The following is a 24,689-nucleotide window of genomic DNA, read 5'->3' as shown; positions in this document are numbered from 1 at the left end:
CTTCACTAGCAGGCATGGTAACAGAAACGAAAAATAAAGTGCGCCGATTTTGTGGTGGTACGAAGCTGATACTTGGTTATGAAGTTGTAAAAAGTATTCAGCACTTTTCTGTTTCCTTCTGTTTTCGTTTCTTGATCATTATTCTTCATTTTATCAAACTTTGCATATCTTTTATTGTTACGTTACTCATTGTGATAGGAATAAAACTAGCGTAATTATGAATTGAACTGTAGGAGATACAAAGCCTAGCAAAGAAAACACCAGGCTCAGGGATTTATCCAGAATTTTTAATCTGGTGTAATGTAACTTCGTTTTTAAGGGGTGTAAGGTTAAATTTAGTGCCAAACTTAGGATTTTGTGAAACATTCCAGGGAAATTTTCTGAATGAGAGGGGAGGGGGGGGGGCGGGGGTCGATGTGTGTGGATAAATCACTGACCATGCCAGCCCAAAAATAAGCACAACGGGAAATAGCCTTCATCATACTAGGCTTACACTGTTGGAATGGTAACGCTCCGCTACTGCTATATATAGAGTCTACCTTTAAAGGATCACAGCACCTATGCTCATTGTCCACAGCAGCTATACATTTTGTGGTCCTATATTTCAATATCATACCGGATGGTTATAATTAAAGTTTCCCTACTGAGAGCCATCTGGAGCGACGGATTGTGGTTAAACTTAGTATACAGGGTATGGAGACCAAGGGGAAGCGAAGAATGCTCAAGGAAAAATAGTTCAAGTTTTCCCCACTACGTGGAAATGTGGAGCCTAGAATAAAATTTCACCTACTCGGAGCCATCTGGAGCCCGTTCGAAGCAACGGATTGCGGCTAAACTTAATATAGAGACTATGGAGACCATGGGAAAGCGAATGATCTAAAATAGTTCAAATTTTCACCACAGCGTGGAAATGTGGCGGTGAAATAAGAATCAGAAGCCGGACATACAAACTTTATTTTTAGTTTATGCCAGTACAGCAGTGTTGCAGGGTGTTCCATAAGATTGGACCCATAGAAGAACACGTAGAATTACAGAGTCTGTACAAAGTATCCGCCATTGTATTGCATACACAGTTGAAGACAAAATCTGACACATTTTATGGATGACAGTCCCGAATTTTGCTAATACGTCTGCACAGTGCATAATTTAAGATGGAGAATAATGTGAATTTTTACCTCGTGTACAACGGTTTTCAGGTGGCCCCACAAATAAAAATCTATCTGAGTGAGATCTAGGCTCCTCGGAGGATACTTCAGTCATCCTCGGCGTACAGTCCACTGTGCGGAGAACTGTGTTAAGGTAATGTTGCACTGTCAGTACGTAATGTGGATGGGCACCATCTTGCTGAAAACTCCTGAGAGTCCAGACTTACGAGTCACCCTGTGCATAGACAATGAAATTGCGCGACAACACTTGCAAGGAGAGAAGACGCCAATGAGAAGCGAACCTCCTCGAGTCGAAAGTACGAGTAAGTAAGTACTTACTGTAAGGCACGGGAAATTAATCGGCGCGAAGCAATCCTACAAAGGAGCCTTAGTGTGTCATCAACCCCGAAGCAAATCCTGTATCCAAGTGTTGCAGAAGCCTTCTCCTTATTAGGCTGGTTCATCGATCACGCCCAAAAAGGCTTCGAGCACACTCCTAGCAAACGAGGAGTGCAACTCTTGTTGCACGCTCAACTGCCCCTGTTGGTTATTTAAAGAGTTGGCTCTATCTCCCTTGCCTGTTCATTCAATGAAAAGAATTTTATGGGGGAAGGGGAGCGAAGTTTAACACGCCATGAAGCGAACCACATGAAAGGTTGAATTAGATATTGCAATTTTTTTCCCCTTCTTTGAGCTTAAAGGAATATTCTCAAACGCTTCAGTGCAGATTTTGTTCGAACAAGAGAGGGAAAATTCCACCATGCTCGGGCAGTTACCGAAGAACTTTTTTTTTTTTTTTTTGCTTTTCTCTCAATAGCAAGAACTTGTTGAAGGCACCAATAATTTTCAACACTTTCACGCATATGCACACTGATTTTTTTTTCAAATAATGGGTGAATTATAAATTATAAAAATTCAATACACGAATTTCTCAAATAATTTTTATTGCAATTATTAATATGCAAATAAACTTGAAATGTCGGATTTGGCAGTGAAACTTTAAACAGTACCTCAGTGGAAACGAACTATTTTTAATAAAAATAGGCACTTCTCCCAACAAGATGATAGTGCATTAATGCTACTTTCGTAGAAATTCGACGTTCAAGACTGAAGAATCTCCTCAATGGCGTTTTTGACAGATGCTTCATTGGTGAACATTTTCCCCGCCAAATAATAGTCCAATGCATAAGAAAGTGGTAGTCGGTTGGCGAGAGATCTGGTGAGTACGGTGATTGCGGAAGAGTCTCATAGTGTAAGGTATGTAGTTCATGCCACATGGGGCCTTGCGTTGTCGTGAAGCACTAAAGCTTCATGTCTGTTGATCAATCTAGCGTGCTTAACTCATGCGTTCGTCGTTGTCGATTGCTGCGAATGCGTGTCCACGCAGTTTACTTTCAAGGGTCATGTCGCGGATCGGAATGTTTTAGACCATCACTGTACGATTCTTTCATTTACTGCGTCCGATCCAAATGCTCTGTTGATGTTCCTCGCTGCCTCTCTGCGTTGTGGTAAGTTTAAACTCGTAAAGAAAATGTAAGTGATTTGACTTACGTCCATGTTGTGTCTATACGACCACACGGCAAGTTAGTATTAAACTTATTCTTTGCTCACGTGCACGGATATGTACCAGTCACTTTTCGATACGCTGGCAGCATCTGGAGGCGTGTGGGGATATCCAACTTACGTAAACTCGAAATCCGACATTTCATGTGCAACGACCTGATGGTTTCCCCGCATCGAGTGTTATAATGGGCATTTACGTAAGTTAACTTTATGCACGTGTAAACTCGGTTCGATACCCGATGAACGTATACAGTGGTTCGGATCCCACATTAAACTGTAGGTCCAGTCCCGATTAGTCTTTCTCACCATAAAGTGTACTTAAAAACTAACTCAATTTTGTTTTTTCGTTTTAAAAAAAAAGCACATGTAAACTAATTTTAAACTATGTGTGACATATCATACCACTTTTTCTAAAGGAGCTTTTGGGTTGCAAGTGTCACGGTTGCTACATATCTTTTAGGAAGTACTGTAATGCATTTGAAAGATATAGCTTCGCGTATTTAAAGATGACGAGCGAAAACTCTAGTTTCGATTATATCCAAATTCAGTTTATACTTCCAATTCTCACTTCGGACTACACTTTCAGATCTTAACAAACTGAACTCGTTGAAATTTTAGGTAATCCCTTGAAGAACAATTTGTTCACAATAAAAGATCTTAAATATGGGATGCAATTAAAGGAAGGGCAAGTTACTAAACTCTGACCACAGTAACGTCCGTAGGTTAGAGAATTAAGCTGGAATTTTTATACCTCGAAGGACTGGTTGGCTATTTCATTTGAGTGAGGTCGTCAACGCGTTTCAAAAATGCCGAACTTATAAACCTACAGCAACCAAATTTTGACAAATACACTGTCGGCGCGGAGAACATCCTTATTGCATTCTTATAATAATAACGATAAAAACACTTGTCGCGCAAAAGCCCTTGAGGGCCAGGGCCTACCTACCGAGTGTCGGTCTTACTCCCACATGCCTCAGCAGAGGTGGACTATATTTCAGGGTGACTGCGGTCAACACGACGAACCTTAAGTCGTCGTCGTCGGTTTCCGTGACCGGGTTACGCTTACTCATTCGCAGCTCCCCAATTTCCTCACGATGGTGGGTGGCCACCGGTTCCATAGACTGGCGGAAATCTCAGGAGGAAAGTTTTTGCGCATGGAATCTTCGGAAACAAGATTGTGTGTAGATCACTCAACGCGCTTGGCCATCACGAAAAACAAAACAATCTATAAAACCACGCCCAAGGCAACAAGCGACATGATTTAACGTCTTCGTCGAAAATTTACATTTTTGGAGTAGTTCGCGTTAAAGTATCGTACACGATATATCTATAGGAATCCAGCGAACTAATAGTTACATCTATTACAAGTAAAATTACCGCCAGTTTCACTTAATTGCTATATTCCTCCATTAATTCAATTTTCTTCCACTTAGATGCTGGTTTGTTCCACTATCACCGGTGCTTTGAAAGAATCTACAAAACTGACTAGTTTATGTACACTTGACACGATTCTCAACTAAATAACACTACAAATATCCCAGTAATCGTCACCAAAGAAACGAACAAGGGACTTACCAACCAAAGCCAATATCACCGTAAGTAGAGGCGCGGCTGGGAATGTGATTGTGACGTTGAATTCCAGCATCTGAAGCAGATCCACTGGAAGAGAATATATATATCACAGTTACTCAAAATGTTACGGAACAAGGAAACATTATTATAACATATCAAGCAACCGAATGCTGGAACAGCAAAAAACTCATTACATTTTGTAAGTACGGTACGTCACATTATCAACTCGCAACTCGTGATCGGTTTAGTCACGGTGCATTCAAGGAATTTCTCTAATTAAGCCTATATATATTTCATGAGAATAGACAGTAAGTTTTCATGACACTCATTAGTATTAACAATATAGAACAAGGGGTTCCCAATTTTTTTTTGTTTCACGGCAACCTTAGTGTTTCAAGATCTTTCCGCGGCGCCCATGTCAGAATGTAGGCCTATCTAACATTTGCAACGCTCAGTTAGTGTGGTTAGGTAAGTTGCCTTAAGTTAAAAAATAAACACATATTTCAAATTCAGAAACATTTTACATGTAAAGATACATGTTCGGATTCATGCGATGGTCGGTTTATAAAACCATGTGTAGACTAACAAGTAAGTGTCATTTCAGTGAAAATATTGGAACATTTCGCGGTGCACACTTTGGGAACCACTGATACAGCATATTCAGTGATATGTCACCGAAGAGTATTAACTGATTATTTAAAAATATAGTATATCATTTTTCGGGTCGGTAGTGACCCTTAAATGCCCGAATTATTATATTGCAGTATTATTTACTTATATAGTTAGTGTCAGCTGCAAAACAAGTCACTTTTATGACTTCTATACTACCACACACAAACAACAGAGTCTGTAACAAATTGCACGCATGAGACCACAATCATTACGTAAAATCCCTTCAAAGTAACAACACCAGACCACTATCATTACGTAAAATCCCGCCTAAGTAACACCACCAGACCACGATCATTACGTAAAATCCCGCCTAAGTAACAACACCAGACCACGATCATTACGTACAATCCCGCCTAAGTAACAACACCAGCTCAAGGTATCAGTAGGTTGGCAAATATGACAAGGATAACATCAGTCAATGTTATCCGGTGATCATGTAATCGGTGACGGAAATCTTTTCACATCGTTTTTTAGGTCATATTCCTTTACCTTTATTATTGTTAGTTCTGGTTGTTAGGTTACTCAGGTTCAGTGTCTCTCTCGGTGAAAATAATCACAGAGGACACTGCATTGGAGTAGGTTACGCAGTTAGGTTCAGACACATTTCTCTAAAAATAATTCATTTGTATATTTGTGAGATTTCATTATACGATTTTCTTCACATAAAGATCTACGAAAGTTATTTCAGTTACAACTACGTAACAACTGGAAATATAGGGAAAAATACATTACAAATTAATTTTGCGGTACCGTGTTGCGGAAAAAGTACTATTTCAGAAATCATTCTCTACATTCTACCAAAAATGTGACACAAATATGTTGACCCCAGTGCATTATAAAGTGCATAAACTACTAATGATGCACTTTTGGAGCATCAAAATACTCACAGATATGTATGATGCTATAAAAATGCATCAATTAAAATCAGACACGATAATTTCAAATAAACCGAAATTACACGTTTTAACTATGTACACTGATCGCATGCATTTCTAGCTCTATGTGTTGGCCATAAAGATATATCGGTAAATCTTATATCGCCTTGACAACACTTAATCATCAGGTGGGAAAAAATAAAATCGTGCATTTGAGGAGGGAAATCACGTATACTGGATGCACTGTGCGCGAGCGCTAACCAGGGATAACAAGGTGTGACATTCTTTTTTTTTTTCTAATTTTAAGTGCACTTTGTGCACAGATGGACTCATCGGGGCTGAACTTAAAGTCGAATCCGAACTACTTTTTTCCTCCTCCGGACCCCTTGATTACAAGGCGACGACGTAACCACTACACCATCGGGTAATTCCTAAAATATGAGAGTTAACCACCACGCTATCAGGAGAGCATAATATTTAAGTATGAATGAGCACCTTTCTCGCATTTTTCTGCAGTCTCATTTCAAAGGCCAGAAAAAGTCTCTCAACAAGTACAAAAACATCAGAAATACTGAGGAATTAGTTCCAGAAATGACTAACCTTGGAAATATATGAAATCCATCCGCAGTCCATTCCGACCGTAAACATGAAAATCCAACCTTCGGACCACGGTGAAAGGGGGGGGGGAGGCAAAGGTCAGGATGACATTTACTTGCCAAAGTACCTAGAAACAGCAAACCATCGCACTAATGTCAAAGTTCAATGGCGCAACAAGCAAGGAACACGGCAATCTGTTACACATCGATCTTCTTGAACAGTTCCAGTTTAATTGCGGCCATTTCCAAAATGTCGTGAAAGCGGCACTAGTAATGAAAGTGAGCATTCTTGACTAACAAATTACGCACGAAGTGCACTGAACTCGTAGAGTAAAAACAAGCAAAAGAAAACATTGTCGGATTTTATTTTTACATACCTTTCCCTTTCTATGTAGCCGAATAAAAATGGAATATTTTGGCGTATTACAATATTAGGAACGATTTATATGAATTTTATCTTTCACACATCCTCATATTTTGACGTAGTCACCAGCAATAAAAATGCGACACCTAAATCCTGAAATACTCACTTCCCTGCAAGGCGTTATGTATGTTGCCTAACTCTATGACCGTGGCAGAACTTGCCATTTGCTATTAAAATGCATTGCATACTTTGCTGAAAGGATATATTTTTCCAAAAAATGAGGTGTTTTTACCATTTCCCTGTGTTTCATTGAGTAATTTGTGGGGCCCACATTCAAAATACGTTTCCTACTTAATGTTTACATAATGTGATTTTATCTCGTGTTATGAAAGTCGCACTGTAGAAATCAAGGCTCCCTGTCTACTTTGTTCTTCACTAATGACATGTGTCTCGAATAATCACTGGTGATTCTATGAACAGTGACTATAGAGCAGGATTTCAGAGAGAGGTAGGTACTGATCAAACTTCCAAAAAAATCCACTCAAACCTTGAAAAAAAAATTGCTCAGTAATGAACGAAACGATATTACATATCTTACATATTTCAGTGATTTATTTCACATGTGTGTACATATTTTGCATGTTGTGGCTTCATGAAAACCCGGGCCTTAGTGATGATATGGAGATTCAAGTAACAACATATGTGTTAACATGTATTTGTACAGTTAGTTCTAGTATATCACATAAATTCACTTTGTTTTACGCACTGCGACGCTAGGGACTTGAAACACCAATTAAGTAGACGGCGACCTCTACATAAGCATCAAGCCCGCCATCTTGAAATATCTTAACGATTTCATTAAAATGTGACATTAGAACAATCCTACAATGTATAAATTATTATAAAAATGCCAACCTAAAGTCTCCCTACATACGTAAATTACCGTTGTCATAAGATTACGAGACTTGGTCCCAACTCCGTCCTAACCTACGCACTACATTTTTAAAATTCTATTGCGTAGGTGCAACCTAAGAAATGAATCAAAATTCCTGTTAGTTTAATTTCTCTCGAAAAAATAAATATGCTGACCAACGAAGCAATGTATTATATTTTAAAAACAAACTAAACGTTACGTTTCAACCTTCTAGCAAGATCTTCTTCAGACTCTGTACCAAATACAAATGAAATAAGGTACAAAACAGGACGATATAGCCTATATGTTTTTATGTTTTTAAAATAAAATAAATTTCTGCCTTGGTCAGCATATTTTATTTATTTATTTGTTTCTATTTTTTGTTACCATGGAAACAAGGCTTAACGGTGTTATCATAGTTCCTTTCGCTCCGAAATTGTATGGCAGACAGGTTTTGAAAAATGTATAGCACAGTATAGTCAAGGTAACATACGAAATATCAGTTGGAAACATGAACGATTTCATTAGGCGAGTCCTTGAAAATGTCTAGCTTATATGCGAATTTCATCACAAGTCAGTTATGGTGGTCGCAAATTGGTGACGTGCTCTTGCCCCTAATAAATCACAAGCAATATTTCATAGTTTTCTTTATTTTTTTATGGAGAGATATATCGTAGCGCTAACGATCTAATTTTCACATGATTTACTGATTGAATTAATTAAATTTACCTCGCTTTCCTCACACTTTTGGCTAATCGCGAGGATTAGGATTAAGAGTGATAACAAGAAATGAATGAAAGGACAAACATAAATGGACAGCTCACAACACAAATCCCACAGAGGATTATCCTAACTCTGAGCCCAGACGAATTATGAATTTCTAATCACTGATTCGTACCCGGGAGAGGATTTGAACACGGAATGTCGGCGGTGACATGCTGAGGAAACCACTCGACGCGTTCGATCATCGGAAAAGGTCACAATGGAGTCATTCCATGTGAAAGTGGACAAACAAGGTTAATTCATTTTTAATGAAAATATCACTTATTATACATGAAATCAAGGGAAAAGTATGCAGAATTGGGAATCATTAATAAAAACATTAGTTTCGTAGCTTTTAAATAACATATTGTTTCAAACCTATTACTTTTTATAGTAGAAATGGGACTTTTTGTGTGGGGTTTCCACTTAATTTATAAAGCTCTGAAGTATCCTACTTCATTTCTGATACAAATCTTAGTTTGAAGTGTCTATTTATGATAATTTTCATAGCCTTTACATTGTTCCATAATCCTACATGTGCATGATGTCACACCCATCACAAAATTTGTCACATCTGTCACAGACAAAAAATATATATAAAAAAGTATGTAATAATATTTTTAGAAACTAAAAGCATCTAAATGTCGAGTAAAGTTTGTATTATGAAAATATAATGAAACTATTTCAGTAAACTCAAATATTTCACAAGAGATTTCTGAAAGACTGAGGAAGATCTTGAACTCATGTCTCAGAATTGTCACACCCGTCACAAGTGCAAAAAATATTTTCTGTAACTGAGAATTGAGATGGAGGAGAAATATTCTGCAATGAAATACGTTTCATGAACGAAAATGAAATTACGTGAATTGATAGTTACATATTTTAAGGTAGTGAGAAAATTATTTTAAAATGAATGTAAATTTGTCTGAATGTCACACCCGCGCAAGTTCGGTGGAGGTCTCAAGTAAAAATACCAATAACAAAAATTCTTAATACAATTATTTTAAAATTAATTTTCACCACAAAAGAAAGCACTTCGGAGCCAGAACAAATCACGGAAAGGATGGCAGAGGTAACGCGCCTGTATCAACCGTAACCACGGCTCCGAAAAGGACAGAAAGGGAAATGAAAGAATGCTCAAGTATAGAGAGCGTCTGCCAGGCCTATTTTTCCTCAGTCTTTTCTCGTGCAAAAATCCCATTTGCCACGGGTCTCCTATGCTCAATGGATCACTCTCTAGACTACGCGCCAGCTGGAAGACTCCCTTCATGAATATTTCATAGCAGAGGCGTTGGTCTGGCATACATTTCAGTTTCGTCTCTCAAGATCAAGACCAATGCCTGTCAAGCAATACACAATATACATAGGTCTGAGGCTGACCTCTGTGACCAAAGGAATTCCAAACCTTAAAAAAGGGAGAGTGAAGCAGGACCATCATACCAAATCATCCGTTGCATGATTCGCATACATCTGTATACAATGTTACCCATAATACCACCTCAATAAACAGCACACATGGCGACAGTTCAGACGTAAAATGATTTGAACATACGAGGATAGTCGGGAAAAAAGTTTCACTAGTCTGCCATCTGCAAAGAGTTTATGCTGGAGAAAGAGCATGACATGGGCAGAAAGAGGCATCATTACATTATGTTTTCCACATAGTCCCCAGCGATATTCAGGAACTTCTCGTACCGCTTCACAAGTTTCAAGAAACCCTGTTCGTAAAACTGCGTGTCCTGTTTACGGATGAAGAGACTGGTTCAATGTTCAGAAAAATCAAAATTTTTATTTTCATTTCATTCATTTGTCCATCACATGACATTCCAGAAGTTTCATGCATTCGTAGCAAACAACACTTCATTCTTTGTCCACGATTGCAACACACCTCTGTTATCCATGCCCACACTTCTCAACTATTCCCGTCTTCAAGTCTTCAACACAGCAGTACGCTGACGCCTTCTGCAAGCAAAAGGTCGTGTATCGAACAACAAAAGGAGGATGATGCCTGTATAACCACGACATACGTATTACCAAACCAAAATGTCCATGCTTTAAGGAAATGCACATACGGGAAACTTTTTATTCGACTATCCCTCGTACTTTTCAGCACAAAATGGCTGCAAATTTTACACTGACGTTGTTATGAATTTATATAAACTTTATACAGGGTGTCCGAAAAGTCACGCAACCGAGACTTTGAACGTACATAACTTTTGAACATAAAGCGATAAGAGACATGAACCTTGCACCGGGCACTTCCTTTCTCTATGTGAATGTTTTTAAACATAAAACGACCACATCATTTTCTATATGAACGTTCAGTATGGGGGAAAGAGTTGCTAAGGTGTAAAAACGTTTCTGTACGAAATAAAGAAAAACATGGATAAAAGATAGCTATGAAATAGCTTGCAATAATTTTAGTTGTATATCGATGGTCCTCTGTGGGTATTGATGAAAGAACGATCGATTTTTTACGCGTATGGTTTATTACAGGCCGATTTATGAGGTTAATTATGACATTCATATAAAAGTCTGGTTTCTCTTTCGAAATTACCAAGTGTATTGGCAACACTGATCGTGTCAGATGGCAGTAACAGGTACGTCCGACATTGATTTGCTTTATTTTACTTCGCTTTTTGTACCACTCTTGGCTAATTTGCAAAGATGGGGATGAGTGATGATAGGATGAAATTGACGAATGGACACACACAAACATCCATGCCCAGACCGAGATTCGAATCCGGGACCCGACATCTGTCTATGTTATTCAATCAATGCCCAGATGAAATAAAAGATCATGCATAAGACTAACCTAACCAACCTTTTTGTACGACAAACTTCAAATCTTTTAAGGCAACTTTAATTTTGGCTACCCAGTACATGGATTTTTGCCTTTACTTTTTGATTTACCAACGTACATGCCTAAACGATAAAGCACACACACATTGAGAGGGAGGGGGGGGGGGGTCTTACAACTCGCAAATAAATCCAAAGTGGTTTCAATCTCCAAAAACAACACGGTAGCGACGACTCTTCTATAAATAACAAAAGATAAATCTTTCCAAGGAGCATCCCACAAGATGAGAACACCAACAGATCGATCTGCGAGGGAGCAGTTCTTCGGGGCCAAACGAAGTGTGCGCGAACAGATTGTCAGTACTCAGTGCTGGAGGGAACAGGGAAAGAGTCGACTTCTCCAGTGAGCACATTTTCTCCAGGAATCCGCACCGGAGAAGAGACCCGCCGCACTTAGCCAACATATTAAGTTGACAAGCATCCTTGAGACCCTTGAAAATCTCGTTTTACGCGTCGCAGCCCAGAACCTACCCTCTGGGAGAGGATTTCCCGAGCACAACAAAGCACATATCTGACGGGAAAGGAAAGGGTGCGAGAAATCAAGAAGGATAGAAGAGTTAGACAGAACTCTACCCGTTCTCTTCCTCCCCCTCTTGCCAGTATCACTATTCGATATTCAAAATCAAATCTGCAGCCGCTTTCGCTGGAAGTGATTCACGATCCTGGAGCTCAGAAAAGGTTTTCTAAATAAGCCAAAGGAAAAGTGAAGAATCGTTAAAAGAAAACCTTTTATACACCAATACTGCGTTATCCCACCCTGCATAATATAACGCTATGTATGTTTTAAAAAACAGTACGGTACCCTTGACCCTCTGTACCCCCTGGAGAAAGTGAAATATCTTGCATGGTTTATGAAGATTTTGTTGTTTATGAACGTTTTCAGTTGATTTTAGCTCTCGGAAATGTGTTATTGTGAAGTAAAGTATGTATGTTACCTTAGCATGTTACTTTATTTGTGAAGCAGAACAACCTGAACAGCACCCAAACGACTATCCACAACAGCAGCATTAATTTTACGTAGTTAGGTTAGGATTGTTAGGTTTGGTACTGATAGTTATTTTCGGCGTGTACTTTCACTATTTTAGTGTACATACAAACAGTTTTTACTAACAAAAAGCGGCGAAAGTACTCCGAAATTGCAGGTTTTAACTTACGTGGGCCATTCTTTGGGATCAAATATCTTCGTTATTTGTGCTTTCCTAACGCTGGAACAACTTTTACATTACGTAAAACATTGAAATCTATCGATTAAAAAAAATCGGCGTAATTCCCGACGGGATACAGTGGGTAAACGGCCCCAAAGGTACATATTATTGTAACAAATGTACATCATTAAGCTACTTCTCTAAGTCATCGCCGTTTGTTAAGGCACTTGTTACAATGGGAAACCAGCTTTTGTACAGGGTCATCGAATATAGTAATAAGATGTATTTTATACAGCGTATGATGCCCTTGTAGGTTGAATTGTATCTTCTGCAAACACGCTGTATTACGAAACGAACTGCCGGGGTACTATGTGAAGCGAGTATACACCCTCGTCGAACTCCTGCGTAACATCTACGCATGCTCAATGAAACAACGGCGACACACGCGGTGCGAATGGGAACTAGTAGGGTTAACTTAGGGTGAATCGAGTCAAAAAATGAAACAACCGAAATATTTCCTATAATTTCATTCAAATTCAAAAGTATCGGGAATATGGCAATAAAGCGATCCTTTAATTATAATTTCCAGTAACTAATAATTTGTTAAGTTCTCTTATTCTTTTGTCCGTACCATTTAGACTTCGACTCTGCATGACCCTATTCACCCTTAAAGAGTTTGGGTGAATCGAGTCACATCTGAGGGTTAAACGAATCCGTTACCTAACATTGAAATATGCATTATCAGTTTTTAATTTCCAATGTAAACCTTATGTTAAGAGTGTAGGACCCTATCTTTTGCTCGCACATCTTCTACAAATAAACTTTATTCTCCCTTGTGCAGTCGCACATATCCTGTGATAACCATCTTTAGATTTTCCTGCCACTGTACCCAATCAACCATTTTCACAGAAACAGGTTGGTTATGTTAGTACTTCACATTACAGAACCCAGAAACAGTATTGTTTCCCTCATCACTGACGTTTTCCGACTCGGAACATGACGATGATAATGAGAGCGTGCGCGTGACTTGAGAAATTGGAACGCAATCTTTCTCATATTACTGGGGGTCGATGCAGAAACCTCACGAACATAGTTTTAGTAACTGCGATGCCAGTTCATCCTTCTTCTCCACGGCCAAAGTAAGCGTACCCCCTTTCTTTCTCAGGGATTGGTCCTGGCCACTCTGTATTCTTCTTTGGAAACACGAATAAGGAACATCAAAAAGTTCTGCGGCATGTCGTCGGTCCCTAAGTTCCCTAAATGCCTTAATCGCTTTCTGCATGTCTTCGTGATTCCACAAAGCTGATTATTCCTTTGTATCCGTAGGAGACAAATTAATTTAGAAGCCTCTTTCCCGGTATGAAAAGCACCTTCACACTTGTGGAGTAGAGAGGTAGCTTATCGTGAAAGGATTCTGATCTGGACAAATATGTGTGCCTTATACCAAAAAAAAGCCTAAAAGTAACTTCCTGGATAAAGTAAGATAACGCAATCTACAGATAACACAAGTCTACAAAAAAAAAAATATTTTTCTTTAGTTGCCAAAGATTTTTGAACGAATTTATGGTATTTTAGTTGTGCCAAAATGAACAACAGTTTTGCCAAGTTGGCTCTAGTTCTTGAGATACTTGATATCCTTCGATTTTCCGAGGTTTATCTCAATAAGAGCTGTAGGTGAAATAGGACATGGCTTTTATTTTAGAATATAAAATATTTCTCCAGTCCGTTCATTGCACAGAATATTTTATTAAAAGTTCGTTTTTCTTTATTTCTTTTATATTTTATTGTTATATTTCTATTTTTGAGGGGAATGAAACATGCGTTCTTCACGAGCAGGCCGGGTAAATGATTCTGATGGATTGTGCTGCATTGGTCATGAATATTCTGTGCAGAAATAAAGAGAAACATCAATGACTTTGTAAAGGAAGCATATCTTGCATATTGAAGTAGTTTGTTAAGTCTTGGATAAAGGTGGCGAGTATTTCATTACATATAGACATTACATCATGGACTGAATACTAAGAAACTAAAAACAGGGATCTTTGGTGGGCCTATAACTCGTAAACTCATTGATGATTCAAATCTCTATTTTAAGAATGATATTGAAGCTTCCACATCATTCAGTTATGTCTCAGTTGTCAACAACTTCTTCGGCAATCACAAACACGAAAACTATGAAGAACTGGTGCAAAACTTGCTCACAAACTTCAAATATTTTGTAATTAATATGAGTATAAAGATAAATTTCCTCCAAATCCATTTTGACAGTTTTCCAGATAATCTTGGTGATTTTAATGGAAAACAAGGGGAGGTGTCCCACCAAGATATAAAGGAGATGGAGGAAATATTTCAATGCAGATGGGACAGATACAAGATAACAGATCAGGGGTGGCGATTAGATGGGGTGTGGAGGACATTTTCCACCCACTTTTTGTCTCCGCACTATGGTCTCTTAATGATATGCCATGTCTACTAAGGAAGACTCCCTGTTTTGGTACCCAATGGTCGCTATTGTAGCAGATTATTGCTGGGATCTTCAACGTGATTGTTCCGACAACCTACACACAAGAAAATCTCAGAAACAACGTTTTTCTCATCATTACGAGTGATTAACAATAAGATTTCATGCTTGTTTATGTTTTTTTAAAGGACAGCCATTACTCAAAAACTAGAGCAAATTGAGAAAAACTGACATCATATTCGAAATCACGATGGCAAAAGATACCCTAAAATGACTTTAATTTCGTTGGCAATAAAAAGTGTGTTTACCAATGTAATTATTGAATCTTACAGATCTCAACGTCTAACTACGCGTAAGTAAGTGGCTGATTTTGTATATAGGATACTTACAAGTAAATGAACATAATCGAACTATACTCTGTCCAAGGGGTCTGTGGAGAGAGCGAACGAAAACAAGTCGTCTGCGCAGGTAGATAACTTTCTATCTCCATGCTATACCAGGGTGGCTACTCTAAGTCTAAGGTTATGATAAAATTCGAGTATAATTTCCGGTTTCCAAGGCAAACTTTCCAAAAGTTCATGGGTACAATCAGGTGTTTTCTCTATTTCAACCTTACCTATTACTGCCTCTCACCATACACACACAAGTAGCTATATTAATAACATAAAAGCTATGTGTGATTCAATGTATCCAAAAAATCTAATTCAAGTAAATGGTATATATATATATATATATATATATATATATATATATATATATATATAATTTCAGCTGCGAAGTATACATTTGCCATTTCGCATATTCAGACTCGAAATACATCTACAAACACAAGTCACAAATATTAAAGGATATACTAAACTTCGAAAAAATGGTAATTGTATAAGAATTTCAAACTCAAACTCAAATTTACGTAATCAACTTCAAGATATCTTATATTGCAATAATCTTCCGCCTGTCAGATAGACTGTTCTGCAAAATACACTAACAAAGTAAACGGATTGAGAGAATTCGGTTTTATTTTCCAGGCAGCTTTCTTTTCCTTCTTCCGACAAAAATAAAAGCTAAACTTTGAAAACCTTGCCTTAAAGCATTTATAAATATGTATAAATTCAATGAGATTTGTATTAATAATAAAAGATGCTATTTTTCACGTTTACGGAGAAAAATGTACGAAGAAATCACGCATAATTCCCGGACCCAATAATTCACGCAGAATTGCTGGAATTCAAGGGATTCCCGGTGAGGAGGTAACCTGTGTGATGATATTTTCTTAGAAGAAAAATCACAATGAATTATGATATACCAGTCATATTGGCTGGCAAAGTATCCTTCCTATTTCACAATCAAGAACTGGTTTAAGGCAGTTCTTTTTTCAGCAATGAAGTTGAACATTATCCATGGACACCGATTGAACTGACAAGGGTTGTGCACGGTGTTCCCGCCGAACAAATGTACAGTTCGGACTCTAGGTACAGCTAGATGATTGGAAAGTTCTGATGTACAGGTATGTACCAAGTTGATATGTAGCCCGCGAAACGTAAGTGGCCATCACTGATGAAAACATGTATGCTACCAAATAATGAGCTTTCGCTACGCAATCAAAGAGTAAAGAACATGTGAAGCATTAGTGCATCGCGTCAGTAGATCGTACCCATGTTAACTGGTGCAACATTCGAGGCGATCCATATGCTATGTTCTCGCTCTCCATCTCACCTACTTCCTATACCTTTAATCTCTCCCCCTACAGGGTGCCTTCAGAGCAGATTAATAACGCTGAAATTTCAGAACGGGGCAAACATACGACAGTTCTACCTGTTCCTAGGATCATTGAACATTACAAAAAAATCATAATTGAAACAATTATCTCTGGAGATGATTACATACGGTTCATTATGTCCTGTTTCTATCTACATATTTACACTGATCCACAGGTGCATTATTCCAAACAATCAATTCCCTAAATCAACCAATGCGCACCTATGGCTTGCACCATTGGTACTTCCACTAACGCAGAATTAGCATAACTATCTCTGCGGGCCTACACTCAGCTTAATCGTAATTCAAATAACAACGCAACCTTCTAGCCGTACTAGTAGGGCGCGTTCTAGTGCGTTTCCTAACGCTGCATCATCCTTTACTTTCGCCCGCTACGCATTACGATGCATTCTCGGTCGTCTCATATTTAATTATCACACAGCACCAGGTATTCCATATTGATCGACCTTTTGAAAAAGGTACACATCTGTAATTTTTTCCTGTTTCTTTTTTTAAAAAAATCCGCTAAGCGTCATCGTTTTCATAGGAAAATTCAACACTGCATTGAAACTTATTAAATTAAATGATGGGTAAAGAATTTTTTCTCTTTGTTTAGTTATGCAAAAATATAAGTGGTATTCCATATTTGTTAACTATTCTTTTTCTCTGGCGGTACGCCGTACCGGCACCTGTTTCTATGAGTGAGAATCATGCCAATAACATTTTATTTTAACGAAAGAAATGTTCGTGTGTGCATGGATGCACGATCTTTGAAGAACATAGCACTATATTTTGAGTAAGTCTTATAATGAACACAGTAAAAACCAACACCATAACAACAAACTAACTTGAAGAGTACCGGAATCTTTCTTCCAAAGGAAAAAAAGGTTCTTTGATCACAAGTTTCGTAAACGAATCAGCATAATTCTTTAACCTGTGCAAGAAAAATATCGACTTTAGTTAGCAAAGTTTGCAGGTACGTCGCATGAACCGCAAAATTTTCAACGAACTTTTTCTTACCGGCGCTGCGTGGAATCCCATCCCACCTAAGCAAAACTACTTGCATGTGATGGAGGGCACCGTTTCCAACTTTTGCAATGGCACTTTCCGGGCTCTCCCTTGCCTGTAGTCCCATAAACCATCATCCTAAATGGATGAAATAGATCCTGGTTAAGCTAATGAACAATTCCTCCCCTCCCCTCGTTGCCTCCCCTCTCCCTCTCTCTCTCTCTCTCTCTCTCTCTGTCGCTCCGGCACCTCGGCTCCAATTTCGCAAATACATCTGCTTCCAATTTCACTTAATTCCGTCGCTCGAATGTGCGCCAGCGCGACCTGATGTGGAGCCAGCGAGACAACGTGCACGAGCGAAAAGTCTATCTCTCTCGGATCCATCGCCTTGTCAGCGCATAAATTCAAGATTCCTAGAAGAAGCAAGTGAACTTACATTTCATCACTTTCTTCTACATACATGTTTATAAAAGTCATGAATACACCCACATAAATATTTCTTAATTCGTATTTACACAACAAGAGTATCAAGATATGTCAATTTCCTTCTTAAACATTAACAAGCAAGAATGTAGCCCCATTGTGTTCTATATCTTTAAAAAATAAATAATACAAAACTAAGGATGTAAAATGAAGCTTTCCGTTAATTTTATACGTAAGTGTGTGTGTGCGTGCGCGCTAGACCTGCATTTCGTTATGCTGCCTCGCACATTTATATAAAATTTAAGGACATGTATGTTAAATATTTTTAAAAGACCTTAAAAAGAGTTGATATATTTGAGAAGGAAATTCTAATACGTCGCTGCTCCAAAAATGTTGACAACTACATGCCTATACACACACACACACATTTCGAATTTCCCGGGTTTGAGTCCGAACTTGTGAGTATCCCTTCATGAATTTCATGTAATCATCCTCACCGTCACTATTAGTCAAGTGGCAGGAAAGCGACGCTAAATAACGAAAATTCAAACACACACACACACACACACACAAACGCGCGCGCGCGCGCGCGTTCAATCACGGACACTTCTGGGTTGTAACAACCCTATTTGTCAATGTTATTGGAACATTTACTTGGAAGTTTAAACTTAGCTGTGTTTTTCTTTTCACGTGCGTGTGTGTAAGAAGAGTGGTGTGCACGGGTGCTGGGTGGTTTTCAAAGTATTATTTTCGTCCAATCCTTTAATATAATTGTAAAATATGGAATTTACAGTAATGCAAGGAGTGAAAATATCAAGCAAATTCGTCAAGTTCCTTACCAAACAGCATTAAATAAATAAACATAATGTGAAGCGGGTATTATTCCATCTCGAGAACACGGTACATTGTGTCCTAAATGTTCATCTCGTATTTCTCCTTGGCATCACTTCTCAATTTACTGAGATGTATACCCGTGATTGATATAAACACAGTCAAAAAAGTTTTGCATCAGGACGGAAAATGACAAAAGATATATGAAGCACAAGGTTTACTGACAATGACAGTGGGAATACAAAAGAAAAGATGAAGAACAAGACATGTGAAATGAAAAGGGAACAAAAACCGTACAATTCTCTCAGAAATGTGTTTAAAACGAAAATGGCACAATTCACGATGGAGGTGAAAAAACAAAGAACTGTCACAAGAAGACTGTTCGTCATAGCGGATCCACCAGAAACATTGTCTACCACCTGGTGTGTCCTCCCCTGGCTGCAAGAAGGTCTTGAACACGCTGTGGCATACTGAGGATGAGACGATCAAGGTGATCTTGCCGTAAGCGATCCCATTCGTTCTGTGCCGCAAGAAGAACTTCACGAAGATTGGTGGGAGCCACAGGACGGTTTCTAATGGCATTTTTTAGCATTGCCCATGCATGTTCGATGCAATTCATGTCGGGACTTTGCGCTGGCCAGAGCATGCGACGGATATTGCAGATAATCGTGCACCACCATCTGTGCACGGTGTGGACGGGCATTGTCATCCACCAAGACAAATTCGTCACCAATTTCCTGATGAAATGGTTCCACAGTCGTCTGGAGAATGCCCCTGACATAACGAACAGCTGTTTGTGTCCCTCTAATTGGAAATTAGGGGCATTCGACGTCCGAGCATGATCCCTGCCACACCATGATTCCTCCTCCTTGGTATGGACACCACGAAGCCGCTCCTGCAGTCCAGGGTCTTGCCACACCCGTCCTCTTCATGAATCTGGCCTTAGACAGAGCCTACATTCATCGGTGAAGAGCACATGAGCTAAATAATCGGGTCCCCAATTTCGATGCGCACGGGCCCAATGCACACGGTCACGCCGATGTCGTGGCAATATGTACTGGCGGCGGAGAGGTCTTCTGGAACGTAAACCACTTTCTCGGAGTCTGTTACAGACAGTTTGGTTTGACACAGAGGCTGCCTGGAGGGCATGAGTGATGTTCCTTGCCGTCATGGTATTCTGTCGCCGAGCTGAGTGTCGTACATAGCGGTTTTGTGCTGGTGCTGTGACCCGTGGACGACCTGTCCGCTGACGATCTGCTACTGTTCCTGTGTCTGTATACCACATCCAGGTCCTACAGACATCGCTTTGCCCACTCCAACAGGCCTATCTACAGACCGTTGTGACATGCCAGTCTGCAGTAGCGTGATGATCCTGGCCGGATCAAACTGCACTATTGTACGCCTAGGCATGCCTTGCACACAGCTGCACTCGCTCGCCTTCGCTAACTGGACACAAGGAACACCTAACCAACCTTCGCCGACTACCGTGGTGCTATGCTCGAACACACGCATGCACTAGCCGACTCCGGTAGTCGTCTGTGCTGATCGGTATTGCACGTCGACCGCATTACTTCGCACAATGAGCTCTGCTTCATCGTTTCTTGTCAGCTTCGGCATGTTGCGGATGCTATTTTCATCACTTCTCGGGTGATGCAAAACTTTTTTCACTGTGTTTACAAGCCGCACAAATACAATGTTGGTTGGTATGTCTATACACAAGGCACTTGATGGTCGGGCATCCAGGGATTATTTCAATGCTCTTTCAATAGGGTCGTTACAACCAAGACGTGTCCGTGACTGTACATTACATATGGGCAATTCCATTGTGACGGGTGTGACATTCAGACAAATTTACATTCATCTTAAAATTATTTTCCGCACCTTCAAATATGTAATTCTACCAATTCACATAATTTCATTTTCGTTGATGAAAGGTATTTCATTCCAAAATATTCCTCCTCCATCTCAATTCTCAGCTACAGAAATTATTTTTTTTTTGTACATGTGACGGGTGTGACACTTCTGAGACATGAGATTATGACCTTCCTCAGTCCTTCAGAAAACTCTTGTGAAATATTTGGGTTTACCGAAACAGTTTCATTATATTTTCACAAAGCAAACTTTATTCGACATTTAGATGCTTTTAGTTTCTAACAATATTACTACATACTTGAAAAAAAAACACGTTAAAGTTACAGACAACGTAACTCATACACCATGTTTCATTCATGCATTTCAAGCAGACAGATATTTTTCACTAATAGCCGAGACTTCGATCAATTTTCATTAATATATAATCATGATATTGCTTACGTGTATTTTTGTCACTTGTATTTTGGGGGGATGTGATTTTTTAAGTGTTGTAAATTTTATTATTACTAATTGTAACATTGAACTGATGAACTGTTTATATACCGTAATGTATGAACGTAAGAAAAGGCCTATGAAAATAAACCTAGTACATACATTTAAATGCAAAAATCTGGAGGTACAACGATGCAACCACCTTAACTTGAAAGAATTCCGTCACGCAAAACATTTTGTGATAAGAATATTACATGTATGAAAATTAACATTGTATTTCCAATTCTTGAAGCAATAATTTCAAAATTAACTAACTAATTACAGTTTATCGTAAATATTCCGTGCTTCCAAACTCTGTATAAAAATCCGATCGCTAACACAGCCAACTATTTCTAGTACCATCTAATTGCAGATCGACGTCTACAGAATTACGTGACTATTCTTGCAATTACGGGAAATCAACGAATGTATCCACAAGGGTTCTCTGTTCGCATCATTCACACTGGCAATGAATACTACAAAGAACCTCTGTCAGAGCAAGCTACAGCTCTGTCAATTTACACCCCCATGACATCACTCTGAATCGAGCGTCAAGTGTTTACTGTGAATCCAATTCTTTCGGGGTCAATGGACAGCAAATTTTGTACCTAAAAGCTTACGTAATTTGATTTCCACGGAATAAATTGGCCGCCTCGCAATTGTCCAATCACGTATCCTAATTAAACGATTAGCCACAGTGTCTTTAACTACTTTCCGGTTGAATCCAAAATAAGATTTTATCACAAAGTTCTCTTCATCATATTGCGTCATTATTATTTGGAATAAATAAAAAAATGTGCAAAACTTTGTGTGTTTAAAAGGGCTTCAGTAAGTACCTATTTTTTACAATGTACATTCGAACAGAGACTAGAACTAGCGTAGAGTTTAGAAACCCATACAAGAACGCGAATGAAAATAGTTAAATAACATTGCCTAAGTTTAGAAAGAACATAAATAAGGCTTCAGACTAGATATTTTTTTCCAGTAAGGGATGCATTAACATTTGCCTATTTTGTTTTGAACAAATTCATGAAAAGCGAAAATATTGGAGAAAAGATTTTTCTTGATTAACATCTTGTAAATTTCAACAATTTTAAAACATGTCAAATTGTATACATCCAATTACTTTATTGTTTCACTTGCTTTTAGCATGTCTATTTGGTATTGAACTTTAATCTGTAGTTCATTCGTAAGAAAACCCTTGACAGAATTTTTTGTATTTTGATATTGAATTTAAGAGTATTTTCAAAAAGAAAAACATTGAGGATTTGCTTTGTTCTTTACACATACAGTATACATTTCAATGCATAATGTCGGTTCAAGGAGCTTTTCTCCTGAAAACAAAATTCACAAATTTGATAACACCAGTGACATATTTCCTTCAATTCCTCTAACATTGTTTCATTATCGTTCGTATGAGTTTGGCTACAGGAAGTCATTGGTGTACGGCTTGTGTTTCTATCACAATTGAATGAAAAGGAAGTCTCACTAACTTTACAGTTCAAGAATAGAGGGAAAATGTAAGACCCGTCACAATTGGATTGAGAAAAAATGGAAAATGATATGTGAATGTGGGTGGGTGACGTTACCACTAAGTTACCGACGTTACTCGGGAAGGCCCCTAAGTACCCAACAGCGCACTTTCATTATTCGAAAAGAAACATTAAAGTAAAAACAGTTCGAAAAGAAAAAAACATGGATTTGCACCTACTATCGTCCCGCAAATATCTCAAAGATGCTTATAACAGCAGCGTCCTGAATTCTACTGCCTGTGTTCAGTACCACTGATTTAAAAACAGACCCCAAATGTAGATAGCATTTAAGCTGTCCGCGCGTCAAGTTCTGGTATTCATATTAAGTCGCCACTAATTGTACACATCAGGAATGTTGCAGAAAAAGGGAGCACCGAAATTAACGACCCATTAAAACTTCACACACACTGATAATCTATGCGCGTATGCATGAATGATGAATATTGTACCACGTTTGCGGGACTTCCAACCCTGAAAAAATAGTATGTCGGTGGTGATAAAAATTGGAATTGTGCGCTACAGGCAAGCTAAACTGTACCGGTTGTATCTTCGAAAAGATGGGAGTACTAATTTGATTTAACGAGCCACAATTACAAGACACGAATCTAATATGATTTGTTATCAATAACTGGAAATGATATTAACATTCTCTCCAAAATTACCGACTTTATCTACTGCACAACCCATCAGATATCACTTCCCCTCTTATCATGTTTTTTTTTTTTATGGGACATTGTTTAGACTTCATTTTTCATGTCCACTGTACCTACTGTTATCTGATTGTTACGATGAGTACCTATACTTATGATGTTAACTATCAAATTATTAAGAGTTGAATAAGATTGGACTTTTGAACACTACTTCTATTTGTTTCTGATACAATTAGTTTCAAAGGCTTGATCTTTCCCAGTCTTCGGGAGTAGATTATTACGTCTATGAAGTAGTGTAGATTCCCCTATTGCGTTGTGCCGAGCCTTCGGTAGTTTGGGATATACTAAGATAAAAATGGTGTTCTGAGAAAAGCCATCACGATGAACGGATGCGCCTGAGAGGATTATTAAATGGTAAACTAGGACACATCGTGTTCAGAAAAAAATCGAAAACTCCTACAAAATAAATAAATAAACTATTCGGGTAAAGTAATGTCATAGCAAACCAGCTAAATCGCAAAGGTGTGATCGGACAATGTATAAGGTTCCATCAAATGAAAAGGTCCAACGGAAAATATCCCGAAATACGTGTTACCTGCGACAGTGTTTTTGGGTGCTGAGTATGTGACATGTCAGTGGCAGAGGATCGGCGCATGCGCAATGTTGACTTGGGTGGCGTTGGGTCGTCTCTTCTTTCTCCCCTCGAGGTGAAACGTGGTGCTGTGTGACGGAACAATCGAGGTGCCGCTCACGGACGTGACCATGGAAGAACAGCGTAGTGTGATACGCTTTCTGCACACTGAAGGTACACATCCAGCGGACATTTACCGGAGAATGCAGGCTGTATACTTTGGCAAATGTGTATCGGACAAAACAGTGAGGAGATGGTGTCGACGGTTTCGTGCTGGACGCAAAACATTGACGGGCGATTCGAGGCCAGGACAATTGACAAAGCGCATTCCTGATATGAAAGTGAAAGCTATTGACCCTGTCATTTAAGAAGACAGACGAATTTCCCTGTCAGCCATTAGTGACCAAGTGCAAGTGTCATACGGTAGTGTGCAGGACATTGTCAAGAATAAACTATGTAGCTTACAGGAAAGTTTGTGCACAATGGGTGCCAAAGTGTTTGCCCGAGGAACAACACATGTGCAGAATGGGACTGTCATTGACCCATTTGGTGCGATACGAGAATGAGGGTGAGGATTTCGTGTCCATGA

General features: G+C 38.8%; 1 protein-coding gene across 4 annotated transcripts in view; it reads right to left on the bottom strand.

Moving 5' to 3' along the window:
- LOC145995342 (membralin) overlaps positions 1 to 24,689 on the bottom strand; it is a 264,860-nt gene that overhangs the window by 128,406 nt on the left and 111,765 nt on the right. For 3 of the 4 annotated variants that reach the window (XM_083131956.1, XM_083131960.1, XM_083131964.1), the window contains exon 11: positions 4,284 to 4,367. The exons of the other annotated variant lie outside the window; for it this stretch is intronic. In XM_083131956.1, coding sequence (XP_082988082.1) covers positions 4,284 to 4,367 — 84 coding nt within the window. The remainder of the gene's footprint in view (positions 1 to 4,283; positions 4,368 to 24,689) is intronic. 4 annotated transcript variants of the gene reach the window in all.

Source organism: Lepisma saccharinum, chromosome 1 (assembly GCF_977018435.1).
Source record: "Lepisma saccharinum chromosome 1, izLepSacc3.1, whole genome shotgun sequence".
In the NCBI taxonomy this organism is placed as follows: domain Eukaryota; kingdom Metazoa; phylum Arthropoda; class Insecta; order Zygentoma; family Lepismatidae; genus Lepisma; species Lepisma saccharinum.
Note: the sequence above shows the minus strand (reverse complement) of the source record. Positions and strands in the feature narration are given on the sequence as shown.